The 20,639-nt window shown below is 42.9% G+C and overlaps 1 protein-coding gene across 8 annotated transcripts in view; it reads left to right on the forward strand.

The window, feature by feature from the left end:
* Nucleotides 1–20,639, forward strand: part of llgl2 (LLGL scribble cell polarity complex component 2) — a 55,824-nt gene that overhangs the window by 22,658 nt on the left and 12,527 nt on the right. For 7 of the 8 annotated variants that reach the window (XR_015103882.1, XM_086137729.1, XM_086137725.1 and 4 more), the window contains exons 6-19: nucleotides 1,150–1,308; nucleotides 7,023–7,185; nucleotides 7,280–7,409; nucleotides 7,505–7,559; nucleotides 9,752–9,906; nucleotides 10,119–10,330; nucleotides 13,254–13,321; nucleotides 13,425–13,578; nucleotides 15,769–15,873; nucleotides 16,325–16,420; nucleotides 17,965–18,161; nucleotides 18,516–18,663; nucleotides 20,038–20,185; nucleotides 20,260–20,376. Coding sequence is in view for 7 of the 8 variants with exons in the window: in XM_086137729.1 (XP_085993855.1) it covers nucleotides 1,150–1,308; nucleotides 7,023–7,185; nucleotides 7,280–7,409; nucleotides 7,505–7,559; nucleotides 9,752–9,906; nucleotides 10,119–10,330; nucleotides 13,254–13,321; nucleotides 13,425–13,578; nucleotides 15,769–15,873; nucleotides 16,325–16,420; nucleotides 17,965–18,161; nucleotides 18,516–18,663; nucleotides 20,038–20,185; nucleotides 20,260–20,376 (1,907 nt within the window). In the remaining variant the exon portion in view is untranslated. The other variant, XM_086137732.1, reaches the window with a different exon arrangement.

The raw sequence follows: 20,639 nt of genomic DNA on the forward strand, positions 1-20,639 counted from the left end.
TATTTTGTGATTTCCTCTCTTGATTTTCTGTTTGGTGCATTATGTGTTTGCTTTTCTGAGTGTCATTGAAGTCATCGTTGATTTACGTTTTCGGGGGCGGTCACTCTCGAGCAGAAGGCACAGAGACCGAGAAGGAGAAGGACGTGCCTGTCCAGTAGTCGCTTGAGTTGTGTATACGTTTTAAAAAGAACCAACACGACAGCTCATTTGTTTTCTGTCGTTTTGCCCCGCTGCAGAAACTGCCGTGTGAACGCAAGTGGGGCTGCACCGACGCTGTGCCGGTGCAGACACGCTCAGCGGCTTTGTACGTGTGAACGCTCCACACAATTTGCTGCGGTGCAAAATATATCGCAACAAAATACATCGGTGCAGCGCCGGAGCAAGTGCCGTGTGAACAGGCCTAATGACCCGACACTGAGTGTTCGGGCTGGGAGTCCTTTTAAGGCCCTAATTACCTATGACCAACAGGTGTTGTGATTTTTTCAAACATATTCCTAAAAAAACTCATTTTTTTAAAGTCCGCAAACGGTCCGCGAGGAGCAACGAAAGTCAGCAAAACAACAGCGAGTCACATAGAGCAACATATACAGTACATGTGGGGTGAGGGGGGACTGAGAAGATGCAGCAAAGCCATGTTGAGTGGTTGTGCATCTTCTTTCTGTCTTATCACGTGGGTTACTCTTTGATCTTTAATAGGTGTCTAAGTGTTGTTAACGATGCGGGTTAGTGTGTGTGTGCTTGTGTGTGTGTGTGCGCGCGCGCGTGCGTGCGTGTGTCTGAGAGAGAGAGAGAGACATAGAGAGAGAGGAGGCTTATAAGACAAATGCAGGTCTCGTCCATCCTTAATTGTCTAATCATCCTTAATTGACGAATCATAAACACGTCTGCTGCACGGCCGCGGGATCGCTGGCTGTGTATGTGTGTGTGTGTGTCTGTAGTTTTCTTTTTTTTTTGACTGAGAATTTTCCTTGCGTCCCAAAAACGTACATTATTTGGAACTGTGCGTCCTGCGGGAAAATTGTGCGTCTCGGACGCGGGACGCAGAGGTAACGAGATGGCTGATTTAGTGCACTTTGAGACAATTCGCATAATATTGTGAAATCCTGTAGTGTTAACTGTATTTAATCTCTCGCCTTAACTTCTCCTTAGTGCCCCACCAAGTGTGACCAGGGTGACAGCGGTGCTGGCCCACTCTTCTGGAGAGCTGTTGCTTCTGGGAACTGAGGGGGGGCATGTCTTTATAGTTCAGGTGCCTGGCTTCAGAGAGCTTGAAGAGAGGAACATCAGTCTTGCTGAAATTACCAACAGGTGAGAAAATGTATAGCTGGAAAAGTTCTTTCTTGACAAATATAATCATGTTCGGTGTTCAGGGTTTGAACATATGCAATAAGTAGTGCTGTACATGTAATGGTCGAAAAACCCCAAAAAGTGTCAAGTAGGAGTGGTCGATATGGGCTAAAAAAAATACAGTATATCCATATTCCGGACACTCTGGAGGAGGTGGGCAACAGGAGGATGCGAGCTAAGCTAACAGCTATGAGGGACAGACCCTCCCACACCCTCCAGGCCACTGTGACAGCACTGGGTAGCTTCTTCAGCCAGAGACTGATACACCCGCGCTGCAAGGAGAGGTACCGCCACTCATTCCTGTTGACAGCTGTCAGGCTATTAAATAGCTGATAGACGGTCCTGAAAATCTGGACTCACCCCCACTCACACTCACACCCCAAAATTTCACCAGTGTGGGACAAATAAAGGATATCTTACTCACACATTTTTAATATGCTTATATTTATATGTTATAGTTGATATTTATATTTATTTATAGACTTTTTTGTCTTCTACTTTCTCCATTTCATAATTTTGCTGTTGTAAATTGGGGATTTCTCCATTGTGAAACAAATAAAGTTTTTTTTTATCCTATCTTATTTTTTTCAAAAACTCTATAATGATTTCTACAATAGATGTTTATTGATATAGCACTTTCACAACAGCTGCAGCTATAACAAAGCGCTTCACAGAACAGTTAACATAAATTAACAAAATAATAACACAACACACGTAACATAAAACACGGAGAGTCATGCAATCTTAACTACCTTTCTGCAAACGCTTTGTTGTTTGAAGCAGTTCTCGATGAAAGAGGAGAGAATCAAAGTGTCCTTTCACCAGTGGATCAGAGACGTCATGCTCAAAATGTGCACATGTCTGCTACAAGCTAAATTTGAAAGTAAACAAGAAGCTGGAGCGTCCATTGATGAAAAAGAGATTGGTTTACTTGTCCTGTCCTATTTAAATCCGCTTCAATTCCAAGCAGCGACTCTCAGGTCCAATTACTGATTTGTGCTCTGTGACGATGCGATGCTCCACTCTTCTCATCTTTGGCCCAACAAGCCATCCATCCAACCGCACCAGCGCAGACTGTCCAACAGCGTTGACATCTCCGCTAAACAAAACGAAGCTGTCAAAAATGCTGCCCATTACAGGCACAAAAAAACACTAGCGCCCCGTGGCAGCTTTACTTAGCTTTTCTTTAGCATGCTTGTGGACTTGCGCAGTTGACCTCATAATCCATTTGGTTTGCGATGGAACAGATTTGTCAATGAATTGCAGAGTGTTTCGGCACATCTAACAATTTTATTCCAAAGTCAAGTCAAGTCAAGTCAACAGTATTTATAGAGCACTTTCAAACAGCCATCGCTGCATACAAAGTGCTGTACATGGAGCAATTTAACATGCACAATAAACAGTAAGACAAATCGGTAATATAGGCGGTAGAAAGCACCAAACAGTAAAACCAAGAACAAATCTAAGTCATGCTGAGTCGAATGCCAAAGAATACAAGTGAGTTTTGAGGAGGGTTTTGAAGATGGGCAGCGAGGAGGCTTGCCGAATGTTCAGTGGGAGGTCATTCCAGAGAGAGGGACCAGCAACAGAAAAGGCTCGATCCCCTCTGAGCCCCAGTTTAGTTCTTGGTACTTCTAATAAAGTCTGGTCCACAGACCTGAGGCCCCGGGCAGGTGTGTAGGGGCGGATGAGCTCAGAGAGGCGCGAGATTATTCAGAGATTTGAAAACAAATAAGAGGATCTTGAAAATAACTCTAAAATGAATGGGGAGCCAGTGAAGGGATGCCAGAGTAGGAGTTATATGCTCCCTCTTACGAGTACCAGTCAAGAGGCGAGCAGCGGCATTCTGGACCAGCTGAAGGCGCTTAATGGAGGACTGGCTGACTCCAAAGTAAAGGGCATTGCAGTAATCGAGCCGGGATGTGACAAAGGCATGAATTACTGTCTCAAAGTGTTCATGTGAGAGGAGAGGTTTTATTTTGGCCAGCTGTCTAAGGTGAAAGAAGCTGGATTTAACAACGGCACCGATTTGCCGATCGAGTTTGAAATCACTGTCCAGTTTAAGGCCCAAGTTTGAGACTGTTGACTTAAGATAAGGAGACAGGGGGCCCAAGTCTACAGGATGGAATGTACAAGGGCCACTGGGACCAAACAATATCACCTCTGTCTTCTTTTCATTGAATCTCAAGAAATTTTGTGCCATCCAGGTTTTGATTTCTTCCAGACAGGATAGGAGTGGTCTTAATGAGAAGGCGTCTTTCTTGCTCAGTGGGACATAGATCTGGCAGTCATCTGCATAGCAGTGGAAGGGAATACCATGTTTCCTTAAGATGGAACCCAATGGGAGCAGATACAGCGAGAACAGCAGAGGCCCCAGAATTGAGCCCTGTGGAACACCACATGAGAGGGGAGCAGTGCGTGACTCAGAGCAGCCAAGGCTGACACAGAAGGTTCTGTCAGCTAAATAGGACCTAAACCACTCAAGAGCACTGCCGCCAATGCCCACCAAGTGCTGCAAACGAGTCAGCAGAATACTGTGATCCACGGTATCAAATGCTGCAGTTAAGTCCAATAAAACTAGACACACGTGGTCTCCAGAGTCATTTGCCAGGAGGATGTCATTAGAAACGCGTAACAGGGCTGACTCCGTACTATGCATCGTCTTGAAACCTGACTGGAAGACCTCCAAGATGTTATGTTCATCCAAGAAAAATTTCAACTGCATGTGCACCACTTTTTCCAGAATTTTGGAAATGAAAGGCAGTTTGGAAATGGGCCTGAAAGTTGACAGCACATCTGGATCAAGACCAGGTTTCTTGATCAAGGGTTGGAGCATGTTTAAACTGTTGGGGAACTACACCAGAAGAGAGGCTGTTGTTGATGATATCCAAGACTGATGCGCCAACACTCGGGAGAACCTCCTGAAAGAAGTGCAGGGGAAGAGAGTCGCAAGGGGAGCCAAATGGCTTCGTCTGGCGAACTACATCCTCCAAAAGCGCCAAGGACACAGTTTCAAAAGAATTTAGCACAGCTGAACATGGAACATGGACAGAGGGGTCAGATGCAGTATTTGAGACCGGAGTCCTAGCTGTAGAGATCTTATCAATGAAAAACTGAAGGAATCTGTTGCACATCTCGGGTGAAGAATCCGAGCAAGTAGGCAGAGGGGGTTTGAGTACAGAATCTATCGTTTTAAATAGTGCGCGTGGGTTGTGACGGTTAGCTTGAATAAGGTCCGACAGATATTCTCTTTTGGCCTCTTTTACTGTGAGCTGGTAGTTACGCCAGCAGTCTTTCCAAATTTGATAAGAGACATGCAATTTGTCATTTTTCCACTTGCGTTCGGCTTTGCGACACCCCTGCCTAGCTGCGCGGTAATGTCGTTAAACCATGGCTCGGGTTTAGGTTTTGGGAGCACAGTTTTTGAAGGAGCCACCAAATCCAGGATGGCACGGCATGATGAGTTGAACCAAGAGGTGAGTTCCTCTGTGTTCGACGAGGGTACGCAAAGGTTATTAAAGGCATCAGAGAAACGACTAGCAGTGCGAGGGTTAAAAATTCGGCGTTTAAAACTAGGAGCGGCAGATTTCACAAATGGCAAAGTGACATCACACGAATGATTTCTAACTGCAAATCATTTCCAGGCAAATAATTTCCAGGCCACGTTATTAAATAGTCACTGCGATGAGAGACTAAATTTGAAGCAATGCTGTCTTCTGCTAGCTAGTCCCACACGTGACTGAGTCTTGCCTGCCGATTCACAGAATGAGGGTTTATCACTTCCTCCTACTTTACAGTAAATCAATGGACTCGCTCTTCTTTTCTTTTCAAGACAGTATTAATACCTGCTAATATAAAATTGCAAATCGTGAAAGCAACAATGACGATATCAATGACGATATATATCGCCCACCTCGTAGTGTCAAGCTTTATTAGGGAGAGCAAGTCGGGCCACAAAACATCAACATTTCATATCTTCTACTTCAAGGACAGGTTTGCGCTTTGTCAGCGGAAGAGGCAAATAAACATGACTGACATAAAATAAATAAATAAATCTATCACTCAAATAATTTCAGAAAGTGCCAACAATACAATAAAAAAAATACAATCCATGTTTTATTCAACTTGCCTCTGAATGAAATGTTGAAAAACCATGGTCCATGAGGACTTCTTGCCGGAAACCGTAATGAGCCTTGTAAATAAAATGTTTTATTTGACTTGCCTGTGGCTTATAGCCTTTATGCAAAACAGAAACGAACACGGCCCATAACAGTGTATTGCAACACACAGATCATACCAAACGGGACTCAATTTTACCAAGTACAGTGGTACGTCTATTTACGAAATTAATATGTTCTGGAAGAAACTTGAAAAGTACAAACGCGTTTTCCATGTAAATGCCCTAATGCGTTCCAGGTCTCCCAAAATTCTGACATAAATGTTTTATAAAAGCTTAAAAATGCATCAAAATATGTAACAAATACATGTTACATTTAGATTATTGCACAATAAATGAGAGTTGTGCATAATATTAAAAAAAAGCATAAAAAATAAAAATGGTCATTTAACTTGTCTGTGTCATCATCGTTTTTTGGCCCCTTTAGTTTTTTGCCAGCTTTTAACAATCCTTCGAAAATGTCCAAGGCAAACATCAGCATAGTAAGCGATCGTCCTGCTGGTGAACACTTTTTCTGGGTGATTCACATTTACATAAAACTAACGGAACGCCTCATGGCCTGAGGGGCGAATGACGAAGACACAGCCTGCATAGACACATCTGCATCTCACCACACAGACAGATCCGGTAGATAAGATAAGATAAGAAAACCTTTATTAGTCTCGCAATGGAGAAATTCCCAATTCACAGCAGCAAAGTGATGAAAGGAAGAAGTAGAACAACAAAATATAGGAGCTGCTGGAAAGGCAGCCACTCTCGCGGCGCCATTTTTTAAGTCAAAAAGAACAAAAATAACATAACACAACACAACACATAGGACACAGACAGTCGTGCAATCTTCACCACCTTTCTGCATACACTTTGAGAGGATCAAAGAGGAGAGGATCAAAGTGTCCTTTCACCAGTGGATCAGAGAGGCCCCTCTTAGCCAATCGGATGCCAGGGTGATGCTCGGTAGCAGCTCTAAGTATGTTGCGTTCAGGAAACTTGAAGCTGCGAGTACCTGCCCATACTCTATTTTTACTTTTCGTATCTTTTTTTTTTTAAGATAAGAAAACCTTTATTAGTCTCACAATTGAGAAATTCCCAATTCACAGCAGCAAAGTTATGAAGTGGAAGAACAAAATATAGGAGCTGCTGGAAAGGCAGCCACTCTCGCGGCGCCATCTTAAAGTCAAAATAACACAATACAACACATTAGACACACATTTCTTTCGTAACAAGAGGCAATATTTTCCTGTTGAGGCTTTTCGTAACTTGCAAATTTCATAGAGACGTTTGTAAATAGAGGTACCACTGTACCAAAACAGCTAGATGTGCACCAAATATCATGCTGAAACTGCTGTTAGGTGAGGTCCTTGGCCCCTATAAACTATATTTTATGAAATGAACACATTCTGGACAATGAGAAGATTGTCCCTGTTTCTGGATTGCTGGTGGTGGGATTGTGATGTAGTTGCCCTACTTGTGTCAAGAAATGTGCCTTCATCTCTTTTAGTGTACCAGATGATTGCATAGTGCAAAGAAGTTTAGAACATGTTGAAGCCTTAGAGGAGAACCCAGCTGACCCGAATCATGTTGCTATCGGTTATGGACGAGGTCTTATTGTCATCTGGGATCTTCAGAAACGGTGTGCGATCCAGCACTTTCCGGCTACTCAGGTAGGAAGTGACATAAAGAATGCTCAGCACAATGCTCAATGATTTGATCAGTACATAAATTTACAAATATTTGTTTTTTGTCCATACACCACAGCAACTGGAGAGTCTGTGTTGGACAGAGGACAGAGGATACATTCTTAGTTCCCACAGCGATGGTAGCTATTGTCGTTGGCTGTTTGGTGCGGAAGATGGAAATGAGGTGGAGAAGTCAGACATTCCTTATGGTGAGGATGCTGCGTGCCCACTTTCCGATACTGTTGGATGAGAAAAACATTCAGCTGGATGGGAATGAATAACTTATTTTCCTTGCTTTCTCTAGGACATTTCCCTTGCAAAGCCATTTCTAAAATAATTCAGCTGCCTACAAAGAAAGGGTATGTTATCTTGTGTTTTCATTCGCTCATGCATTTCAGAGACGTGTATGTGTGTTAATGTTTGCTGATGGGTGACATGCACGGAATGTACTTTTAGTCAAGTTGCACACCCACTGAAGTGCATCTTTTTGTGAAACAAAGGTAAACTGATCATTGTGACCATTTGCTTCAGGGAGAAATGTATACTCTCATCAATTTAAAGCCATTTCCAAGTGTCTTGCCCTGCCACACACCAAATGACTCAGCAGAAATACGAGTACTGGAACAAATACAGTGGGTGACTTATATAAATGTGTGTGTGTGTGTGTGTGTGTGTGCGTGTGACAAGCTCATAGTCATGGGAGATTTCAATGCTAGGGTGGGCACGGAACAGCTGGTATGGAGTGAAGTTATTGGCCAGCATGGAGTGGGGAAAAATGAACAACAACGGCCTTCGGCTCCTCTCCCTCTGTGCAGAACATCAGTTGGTCATCACTAACACAATTTTCCAAATGAAGAACAGGTTTAAGACCACCTGGCAGCACCCCCGCTCCAAACACTGGCACTGGACTATGTGATTGTCCGTCAAAAGGACATACAAAGGGATGTCCTCATCACCCGTGTCATGCGCGGAGCTGAGTGTTGGACTGACCATCTCATGATCAGATCCAAACTGCTCATGAGCATTCGACCCCATCATCCAATAACAGCTCCCAACAAAAGGCTCAACTGTGCAGCATTGAACAACCCCACCACCAAAGCCAACCTCTGGCGACTCCTTGCTGAAAACCTTGACAAGATCCCGGAGGAATCAGGTGACTGGCCAGCTCTGCACCAGGCTAACCGGAGCACAGCCTCGGATGTGCTTGGCCAGTCAAGGAGGCGCCACCAGGATTGGTTTGACTGCAACTCAACCGAGATACATACACTTCTGAAAGCAAAGCATGAGGCCCATAAAGCTCTCCTGTCCTGCCCTACATTTCTCACCCGTAAAGCCACCTTTTCTGCAGTTAGAACAGTGACCCAGCAAGCACTCCGTATCATGGAGGACACCTGGTGGGTGCAGAAGGCAAATGAGATCCAAAACCTGGCAGACTGTAACAACACCCAGGGCTTCTACAATGCCATCAAAGCACTGTATGGTCCCAAGAAGCGGGCAATTGCTCCAGTCCGATCAGCTGATGGCTCTGCACTCCTCAAGGACCACCATGAGATCCTTGCCCGTTGGGCAAACCACTTTGAAAATCTTCTCAACCACACCAACCCTGTCAACCCACACATTCTGGACAATCTTCCAGACCTGCCAACAATCATGAGCCTCGACACCCCACCATCCTATTCTGAAACCCAGCAAGCCATTGCGGGCCTAAAGAATAACAAAAGCACTGGACCTATTGGCATCCCCGCAGAGGTTTTCAAACACGGAGGTTATCTCCTCACGCGCCGACTGCACCTCCTGATTCAAAACATCTGGGAACAAGGGACCGTCCCGCAGGATTGGAAGGATGCTAACATCGTTGTTATTTATAAGCAGAAAGGGGACAGAGCAGCCTGTGGGAATAGCCGAGGAATCTCTCTCCTCTCCATCGCAGGAAAGATCTTGGCCAAAATCATGCTCAGCAGGCTGGTCAAGCACATCTCAGAAGGTGTGCTTCCAGAAACTCAGTGTGGCTACCGGAAGACTAGATCCACCATTGACATGATCTTTGTTTTAAGACAGCTAATGGAGAAAAGCAGAGAACATCACAAGGACCTGTACATAGCCTTCATCGATCTCAGCAAAGCCTTTGACACCATCAACCGTGAGTTGCTCTGGAAACACCTCTCCAAACTTGGGGTGCCACCCAAGTTTCTCTGCATCCTCCAGCAGCTGCATGATGGGATGCAAGCCAGAGTGCTCATCGGAGTACTCTGGAGCATCGGAGCCAATCTCGTCTCGCGAGAACGGAAATCTCGTCACGTGAGATTACTTAACGCGAGATCAAAACAACAATGGCGGTGATTATCAAACTGCGATCGTTGACTAAAAATTTTCCTTGCGTCCCAAAAACGCACATTATTTGGAACTGTGCGTCTGGCGGGAAAATTATGCGTCCAGGAAGCGGGACGCAGAGTTAACGAGATGGCTGATAAGGACATTTGAAATGTGTTCAAGTTGAAAGTTATTCTTATCAATCTCTGGAATCATTCCTGACGTGTGTTCATTTTTATAGGGCGCCATTCCTCTTCTTCAGTGGCGGCATGCCCAGGGCAAGCTTTGGGGACAGACACTGCATTACTATCATCCACAATAAAACACACGTTGCTTTGGACTTCACTTCCAGGATCATTGACTTCTTTGTCATCAAAGATGGACCACTTCGCACTGGTCTGTAAAAGTGCAGAAACACCCAATTTCATAATTTTAACTCTGAAGATTTCATACCGTGCATGATCATGATGGAGCCAGTTTTGCTCCTTAGCGTTTCATATCAAGGTCTTGAAATGTCTCAAGTATTGAGACGGGATATTTTTTTTTGGTGCGGGGGTTTGCATGCTAATTAATTGCATGAATTTCCCATGATCACTTGTTTTGACCAGGCGATCCCAGCGCATTAGTGGTCTTGGTTGAAGAGGAGTTGGTGGTGATTGACCTCAAGTCAGAAGGATGGCCAGTCATTCAGACACCTTACCTGGTTCCACTACACAGTTCAGCAATCACCTGCTCACACCATGTCTCTGCCATCCCTCTCAAACTGTGGGAGAGAATTCTCGCCTCCGGAGAGCTCCAAAAGACAAATTACTCCAAAAAGGTACAATCAGTTTCACCCTTTGATGCTGTTCTTCTCCCGTCCTGCAGGTAATGCATACGGTGATCCCTCACTTATCGCGGTTAATGGGGACCAGAACGTCCCGCGAAGACGAAAATCCGCGAATTAGGGTCCCCCGCGCTAATTTGATCAAATTTTCTCGATCAGAGGAGCAACAACCTGTCAGTTTCCTAATTTATAACATATTTAGAAGACGCGAGAAGCTTTTTTGGAAAGGAGCATGTTGCCAAACACGCGTGACGGTTTGTGGCAGCTGATGAACACTCATACTCAATCAGGTTGAATGCGATTTCTGAGACACTTTGCATGTTGGACGTGCCAACGTGGTTGACAGTTGACGACTCGTCTCAAATAATCGATCTCTCATGCGACCAATTGATGCCCATCAGGAGCTCCAGTGGAAAACTCAAGGATAATTGAAATTGATGTCTGCCCGTTCCCAAAACAGCCATTATTTGGGATTTACATTTTTTTTCTTTTTTTTTTTTACCTCCTCCATCATTATGCTGCAAGTTTTGTTTGGGAGCCAATCAAGTTTGTCTCCATGGCAACAAGATGATGGTTTTTGCTTTGCCATTGAGACACAGGATACTGACTCAGACCACCGCATTCATATGATAACACAAACACAATACACAACCTTATCTCTTCCCACCCTCAACAGTGTGCTCACGAAAACTTAATTCATCATCGAATAACAATGGCATGACACTGTATGGCGCCTGTGTCTTCACTGTCGTAATACATGTTGGAAGAGGCCGTCTCGTTGAAGAGTAGATAATGCTGAGTGATACATGAAATATTTTTATTTATTTATTTTTATTTCTGTCAGTCTCTGAAAATACCTCTCTTAAAAAAAAATAATAATAAGTGTATGTGCATGAATGTGTGCGTGGGTGTCCATTGTTATATATGTTATTTATACTGTGATAACCGGGCGGCCCGGTGATCGACAATTTAGCGCGTCGGCCTCACAGTGCAGGTTTGAATTCCGGTTCCGGCCTTCCTGTGTGGAGTTTGCATGTTCACCCTGTGCCTGCGTGGGTTTCCTCCGGGTACTCCGGTTTCCTCCCATATTCCAAAAACATGCACGGCAGGTTCATGGAACACTCGAAATTGTTCGGTGTGAGTGTGTGTGAGCGAGGATGGTTGTTCGTCTATGTGTGCACTGCGATTGCCTGGCAACTGGTTCAGGGTATCTGCCTACTGCTCGAAGACAGCTGGGATCGGCTCCGGCACGCCCGATGACCCTTGTGAGGATAAGCAGATCAGAAAATGGATGGATACTTTGACAACCATCCCACGTTAATTTTTTTGACAGAATATTTGAGCCATCCATCCGTTATCTGAACCGCTTTATCCTTATGAGAGTTGCGGGTGTGTTGAAGCCTATCCCAGCTGTCTTACGGCAGTTGGCGGATTACACACTGAAGTGGCTGCCAGCCAGGGTTTTGATAATATCAAAATTCAGATAATTTGTTCAGGAAGTGAATTTCTATAGGTTGGCAGCTCTGTGCTTTAATCTGAGGTGTTTTTTCCACTACCATCCCTCACGTTTTTTTTCTTTTTTATCTGAAAATGAGACAGGCAGACTGGCAGACTCCCATTCTGTATTCCTGTTGGCCATGGTTATTCTTTTTTTTTTTGGACAGGGTGTGTCTGTTCAATTTCTTTGCACCCTGTGGGAAACGCTATTCTGATTCTGAATCTATCTCTGAGGCTCTTTGATCGGAGGGCCCAGGCATTGGATAGGTCGGAAGTTCCGAAAGGCAACTCATTTTTGGCTCCCTAAGATCCAAAAAAGTAATATAAATAGGAGAAATGTCCATTCTGCTACTGTCTCATACACGCTACCATGTTATACAGGGTGACCCAAAAAAAACGGGCCCCAACTCTAATTAGGCCCCATTTCTTAGTGTTTTGTCTGAATGAAATGAAACTTTGGCCATAACTAGTTTATTATATTCAAAACATCACATCAAAACACTAGGGTCTTTGGCCTTTTTTTCTCCGTTCTACAGCATATGTTCTAGATGGCCTCCATTTAGCTCTGTGCATTTCTTGAGGCGCAGCACGAAGTTGTCCATGACGTTCTTACAGACTGAATTGGTAATGGCTCTCATCTCCTCCCTGATGGCTTTCTTGAGTTCCGTGATGGTTCTGGGTTTCCCTGCATAGACTCTGTCCTTAAGATAGCCCCAAAGAAAAAAATCTGGGGGGCTTAGGTCCGGGCTATGGGGTGCCCACTCAAAATCAGTCTTGAGACTGATCACTCGGCCTCCGAAGTTCTCTTTCAGCCAATCTCGGGACAGGTTTGAGGTGTAAGAACTTGCTCCAGTTTCATTTCATTCGGACAAAACACTAAGAAACGGGCCCATTTTTTTTTGGGTCACCCTTTGTATGTGTACCTCAACTACATAACCACCCAGTTATAATTGAGTATACCATCACATGATGCGAGGCATCATCACAGTGGCCGGAAAATATTGCTCCATATTTTCAAAGTAAACAAAAACTGATGGAGCACGTGAAGTAACTTTTGGCCGTTGATGATCAATAGTGTACACGCAAATATCGTAGGATTGTGGACGGCCGTCCAATGAGCGAAGCTCCACAATTCGCGGCCACAGAGGATAATCTATGAGGCTGATTGAATGCACACCATGGCCAGAGGAGGATAAACAGTGGACAGAGAAGGTGAAAATGAAGTATAAGAAGGTCCGGTGTACAAACAAAAATAAACAACAACATAGGAAAAGCGGACCACAAACAAAAAGGAAAAAAATGGAGCTTGTATGATTATGCATCAATTGTACAGTTGACCATAAATAACCATTAGCAATTACACAATTTGACAGATATTAACTGACTAGTAACTCTGAAACACTATGTTATCCCCATTCAGCCATGGCCAATAACCGGAGGGAAGAACTTGGCCCCAGATCCTCCACTGAGAGATCTTTTGCTCACAGGGTCAGGTCACCTCAACTTTTTTTCTTTTTGTGAACCATATTTAATCCCAAAAACAAAATCCACTTGAATTCTTAACAGTATCACATTTGCCTTTTATGTTTAGGCACGAGGATGGAACCGTGCGCTTATGGAATGCCTCAGGAGTCTGTCTGTACCCCATGTACAAATTGAGCACAGCTGGAGTCTTCCACACAGACACTGACCCCAATGACAACTTGCATCAAGGTGCTGAAGGAGATTGGCCACCTTTCAGAAAGGTGTGTGTCGAAAAGCATGACTTCCTTCCTTTTCTTTCATTCATTTTACCTGAATCTAAATTAAAGAAAACAAATTACCGTATTTTCCACACTATAGGGCGCACCAAAACGTCTTCAATTTTCTTCAAAGCTCACCGAGCGCCTTAAAATCCGGTTGCGTCTTTTATATGGTCATTACGGTAATACATCGACTCCAAGAGGGCTCCTTCCTGGAGACATGCTTCCAATGTTATAACTTGCTGTTGGTTCAGTGAACTGTGTCACGGCTTTATTAAATAAGTATGTGTTGCAGCTCCGAAAAAAGGAGAGCTGTGGTGTTGTTTTTTTAAAACAGTCTCAACAAATACAGGTACGTCTTTGTTTATCTCTGTGCCGTCTTCCGTTCAACTCGAGAGGCGTTCAAACCGCCTCCGAAAAACGTAAACTAACGATTACTTCCATGAAACTACAAAAATTTTAAATAATATATCAAAACTGAAAAGCAAGCGAGGATATCACAAAATAAATTCTATAGGCCCCCCCCCACAGAATTTATGTTGTGATTTATCATTTGTGAATACACAACAAAGGAATAAATAACTACGACTGACACTTGTGTTATTTTGACTTCAAGATGGCGCCGCGAGAGTGGCTGCCTTTCCAGCAGCTCCTATTTATTTTGTTCTTCAACTTTGCTGTTGTGAAGTGGGAATTTCTCCAATGTGAGACTATTAAAGGTTTTCTAATCTTATCTTACCTGATCATACTGTTGGAGCTACGATAAAGGAAATGCCAATGCGTTTTTCGGAGGTGGTCATGAACGCCTCTCGAGTTGACCGAAAGGAAAGAAGGCAGGGAGACGGACAGAGACGCACCTGTATTTGTTGAAAGAATGAGAGCTGTGGTTGTGGTTTTATTTTTTTTTTAAACGCAGAGTTTATTAATGGTCTTCACAGTCTCTTTGTCCGTCTCCGTGCCTTCTCTTCCGTTCCACTCGAGAGGCGTTGATGGCCGCCTCCGAAAAACGTAAATTAATTCTTACTTCAATGAAACCACGAAGAAAATCAAGCGAGGAAATAACAAAATACATTCTAGTGGGGAATTTGAATTTATTTTGTGATTTCCTCACTTGATTTTCTATTTTGATATCTATTTTCAATTTTCGTAGTTTCATTTAAGTAGTTAATTTACGTTTTTCAGAGGTGGTCATGAACGCCTCGCAAGTTGAACGGACGCATCTCGAGTTGAATGGAAGGAGCATAGCACCATCTACTGGAGGCATTGTAGATTGCGCCTTATAATGTGAAGCGTCTAATGCAGGGGGGCCAACCTGCGGCTCGCGAGCCGCATGCGGCTCTTTGGCTGGTTCAATGCGGCTCCCGGGCTTTCACACGACAAGCGTCGAAAACGATGCCATTCAAACAAGGCGCTAAGTACACAGAACGTACTACGTCAGCCTATAATCAATCCCGTTACTTGATTGCCATAGAAGGAAACCAATCAGATGACTGCATCACCGCTCGTGCACAGACAACGGCGCTAAGCTAGTACTCGGCAATGGTGATGCCATTCAAACAAAGCGCCAAGTACGCAGAACGTACTACGTCAGCCTATCATCAATCCCGTTACTTGATTGACATAGAGGGCAACCAATCAGATGACTGCATCACCGCTCATGCGCAAACAACGGCGCTAAGCGCTAAGCTAGTCAGCAAATTACCTCTGATTTTAAGGCAGGGGTGCCTAATACGTTGATCAGAATCGACTGGGAGCCAGTGAACTGGTCCCAAGTCGATCGCAAGGTGTGGGAGGAGGAAATGGGTGGGGGAAAAAAAAAAAATATGTGTGTGTGTGTGTGTGTGTGCTTGCACGTGCACGATCGGGTCGTTCGTGGGAAGTTGGTCGCTTCAAAAGTCGATCTTTGGCCAAAAAAGTGTGTGTATGTGTGTGTGTGCGCGCGTATATGTGCGCGCGCGTGCAAGGAAGGGTATGATTCGGCTCTTTGCAGTAACACAGTAAAAAAAATGGCTCTTCGTCTCTGACTGGTTGGCCACCCCTGGTCTAATGTATGAAAAAAATTTACAAAATAGCCATTCATTGAAGGTGCGTCTTTTAGTGCGGAAAATATGGTAAATAAAGTAGACATACTGTATTTAATCTCCAACTGTCATACCAATGTCTGATGATTCTGTTTACATTTTTACTGTCTAGGTTGGCTGCTTTGACCCCTACAGCGATGATCCAAGGCTTGGCATCCAAAAGATCCACCTTTGTAAATACAGTGGTTGTCTTGCTGTGGCAGGAACAGCTGGACAGGTGAGATTTCACTTTGAGGCTGTATTGGTAAACTCTGTCAATCACTACCCGAACACGGTAGAGGAATCTGAGTGCCTGAGTAAACATTGGAGATACAATGACAAAAACGAAAATGCATTTCTTTTGTTTTTCCTCCGGTGTTCTTGGATTGGCCTTTATTGTCATTACACGTTCGTGCAACGAAAATTTCACTTAACAGGCACACTCTGCACAAGAAACATGAAAAAACAATGACGAACATGGGATACAGTGCAAAGGGCCTGTCGGTACTCGCTATGTAAAGCGCCCCGAGATCTTAGTTAGAAAGGGAACCACTGGGGGTGGGGAGAGGTAAAAAAAATTCGAACTTAGAAACATCTCCATTGACATCCAATGCACTGAAAGAATTTGTTCCAAGCTTTGGTTTGAGCCTGTTGTTGTATGTGACCAGTTCAATCCATTCTCTTTGAAGATTCTTGTGCTGGAGCTCAATGACGAGGCAGCAGAACATCCCGTGGAAGCGAAAGTTGTGGATTTGCTGCAAGGCCAAGAAGGTTTCCGCTGGAAGGTAATCAATAATATGGTTATACACAAAACTGTACCTATTCCTCCTTGAACAGTACATACAGATGCTAGACAAAGTATATGATTACCTGTGTATCATCTTAAATTGCTCACAAGAATAAAGGGTTGTATCTTAATTCCCTTTAAAGTAAAAAAAAAAAATCCATCCATTTCCATCCAGCAACAACTTTAACATTTCCCTGGCCAGCCGGCAGACAAGGCCCATTACCAAATCTTCCTCTTAGCTTGTCTCCTTCGTCTTTCCTTTTCCTTTAATGCATCTCTCTCAAAATGTGACTTAGAATAAGTGACGTGCAGCTCTCGTGCAGTAAAAAAAAAAGGCTCCCAAACAAACCAGTGGTCGTTGAAATTTTGACTGTTACACTTTAAAGCAGTAGTTCTTAACCTGGTTTCAGTGAATCGGTCTTTCAGGGGTTCGACGGAGCCTTTGCCATGTTAAGGCACACTCAACATGTCAATTAGTTATGACACGCCCGCTTGGCCATCACTGGCTGGTTCATTTTGTGCACAATTAAAAAAAACGTATACCTATGTCTTGAAATGTTATATAGTTTTTTCTGTTTTTAATAAATACATTTTTTTAAATGTCTTGAATTTGTAAAAAAAAAAAAAAAAAAAAAATATTTTTATTTTTCACTAATGAAGGGTTCGGTGAATGTGCATATGAATTGGTTGGGTTCGGTACCTCTAATAAGGTTAAGAACCACTGCCTTAAAGCTTGCAGGCATTGTTTAAAAGGCTTTGAGCCTTAAGTAGCACAATGGCCGGTGCGCTTTGTGCCATGTTTTTTAACTGCTCTAATGAAATTCATCAGCTTGAACGTTGGCATAAAAAACACTATTGTAAAGCTGCAACAAATTCACCCAAAGACGGAAAGAATAAAGTTGTAAACCGCCGTTGGTTCTTCACAATTTCCCAACAAAAAACAAAAAGATCCAGACGGACGTGAAACATGGACTAAAATAGTGAATTTATTGACCACATTTATTTTCTCAACATCTCAAAACCAAGGGAACAGACAGAGGCTAAGTATGGTAAGCTAGCTAGCAGACAGCGAAACTAATGTTCCCTAGTCACTGTCAGTTTGAAATCGAGAAATGTTTCCAAATTACGCTGTTTCCTTGTTGCTTTCTGTTATTTGTGAAATTGTTTGGGATCCCCAAAAAAATTACTTGACCCATATAATGCGGCCTGGGATCTGGAAGTGGCTAATTGGGATGCCACTTGTTACAGTCACGTCATGACCTTGAGTTCTACATTGACAACGAGTTGTATTTTTAAAGTGTGTTGCCCGTCATTTGAACAATGCTCTGCGTTTCGGGACGGTCTGCATGAAGCAGCGCACTCGTAGCGTATTTCCGAATGCACCCAATACTCGGGAACCTGGGTTTTGGTGTGTCCTCTTCTGAAATGCTATTCGCAGTGAGCTACTTAATCTGCTGCATGTAATATACAATACCGACTCCATTTTTGGGCCATAGACTTTGATCTCTCTCTCTCACATATACATAATGTTGTTGTTTTTAGGGGCACACACGTCTAGATGTTCGAGATGAGCCAGTCCGTTTTGAGGCAGGCTTCCAGCCCTTCACTGTTGTGCAATGTCAGCCTCCTGCCGTGGTCACCGCTCTTTGTCTTCACTCCGAGTGGAAGCTGGTTGCTTATGGCACCAGCCATGGCTTTGGATTATTTGATTACCAACAGAAAAGCAATGTCTTCATCAAGTAAGGAGACGCTTTGGGAACTCAAAAATGTTTCAAGTTATAAAGCCAATGTCATAAAAATGATGGGTGCTGAAAGTAGAAATCAAACTATATCTCTCCAGCCATCAAATTTTTACCATTACAGAATATCATTTGTGCCTTATTGTGTCATGCACAACAGTACAGTGGTACCGTATAGCTTCTATATTATGTGACTTGCTGTTATCGTTTTTTTCTTTTCATGCATTACATATTTTTATGCATTACATAATATCAGAGAGCTTATAAATCTATATTTGTTTCATGTTGTTATATTATTCATGTTTGTATTTTTGTCTGTGTCAACTCTGCGTGGTGAAATGGCTTTTTCTCTAGATGCACTCTCAACCCCAGTGACCAGCTGGCCATGGAGGGTCCTCTGTCTCGGGTGAAAAGCATTAAAAAATCACTCCGGCAGTCCTTTAGGCGAATCCGGCACAGCAGAGTCTCACTACGGAAACATCAAGTCAACAATGCTGCCAAGGTAGTGTAAAAAAAAAAAAAAAAAAAACTTTTTTTGAACTAGTCTTTTTGGTACAGTATTCCTGCTTATCTTAATAAGAGTAAATGAAGGGAGTAATTACAAGTTCCAAGTCTCGAGCAAATCCCATGTTGCTATGGTTAAAAAAAAAAAAAATTAAAAAATCAAGCACGTCACGTCAAATCACCAACAGTAAAAGTAAGTAATTACTTATCTCAAGCAAGTTGTAAGTCAAGTCACAAAATCTTGTTCAGTCACGGCATATATATATATATATATATATATATATTGGATTGATAAAATATTTTTTTACGGATCATAACACAAAAAAGTAAATTATCTCTTAAAATTAAATGATTTAAATCTCTAAAAAAAATTAAACAACAAATGAAATTAACATACTTTTCAATTATTGAGATGAGGTTTTTTTTGTATGAGTGTCGCACTGTTACTGTGATGGTAAATATTGACATATGTTGAACAAGTCTCATCATCAAATTTAAAACCTCTATATGTTGTTTTTTTTGTGCCAGTCTTTTTCCCAAATCTATTTGTGTGTGTAAAAGGGGGGATGCATTAACTTGGTGAACTTAGTAGTTTGTAACTTAATGAAGTTCTATCAAGTTAATGTGCATTAGTTTTCGCCCTGCCACATCAAATATAGCAGACCTGCTAACGATCAGAAAAGTACGAAAAGTGGAGTCTATATATAGATGTCAATGCTGAAAAAATTGACCGTTTTTTTAATGCTATAGTGTCAAGGTTACACTCACCATGGTGTCTAATCTTTCGCTTGATTTTCCTCTCAATTAAATGCTGAACTGATATCAAGTTGAGTTCATATTTGACCAGCTTTAGGTGAGCTAAACTGTTGAGCTAACCTAGCTAGCTTAACTTCATACTTCAGATTCCTTGACTGCCTTGCGTCTGGCAGATCAAAGTAAACATTGTAGATGTCTCACATCATCGAGCGGTAAATCTTGCATGTTGCTTTCTTTTTCTTTTTTTTTTTCCACGGGTTCATCAAAATGATGAATAATCCTTGAATGTTTGGCATAATGGTAGCCGTCATTGATGCGGTTACCAAATTGGTGGCATGCGCGATACAAAAAAAAAAAAAGATTTTCCAATGTAAACCGAAGCACTTGTCAAGTTATGGAGTTGAAGTAAAAGTAGAGTCGAGTCGAGTCTCGTGAATGCCAAATCAAAGTCAACTTTTCCCCAGTAATTCGCAAGGAAACAAATTATCGACATAGTTCGACTCGAGTCCAAGTCATGTGACTCAAGTTTCCCACTTCTCATCTCTTTAGCTATTCTATGTTAACATATTCTGTATTTTTGTTTTTTTGGATTGTTGTTATTATCACCACCAAAAAGCTCCAGGAGGCAAATGCTCGTTTGGAGGCGGAACTAGCCGAGATGGAGTTAGCTCCTGTTCAAAGGAAGATTGAGGCTCGTTCGTCAGATGACTCTTTTACCGGTCTGGTGCGGATACTTTACTTTGCTGACACCTTCCTCTCAGACAGTGAGTCACCAAATTCAACATGTGATTTGAATACACAAAAATGCCTGTTCTTATGTCCACCTCTTTTCTTGTAGGTTCACATAATACACCTTCGCTTTGGGCGGGGACCAATGGGGGCTGTGTATATGTATTCATACTCCGGCTTCCTTCTGTCGAGCATCGGACAGATGAGCCCATCACTGCACACCCTGGTGAGGTATTAGATTTTGGGATACAATGGGTTCATAGTTGTCCGTCCACTTTGCTTCACTATAGTCATCACTACAGTCAAGGGTGCGCAGAGGTTGTGCGCTGGTGTGCATGAGCACCGGAAATTGAATATTGCGCTCCAGTCCAAGTCTGTCATTGCGCTTTTGCGTTCTAAGCATATTGCAGTCAGTCAGTTAGCTTGACTGCAATGAAGCCAGCCTCTATTTGAAGTTTGGTCAGCCCTCCGCAACAATTGTTTCCACTA

This window comes from Hippocampus guttulatus, chromosome 19 (assembly GCF_054856545.1).
Source record: "Hippocampus guttulatus isolate MCC_2025c chromosome 19, RoL_Hgut_1.0, whole genome shotgun sequence".
NCBI lineage: Eukaryota > Metazoa > Chordata > Actinopteri > Syngnathiformes > Syngnathidae > Hippocampus > Hippocampus guttulatus.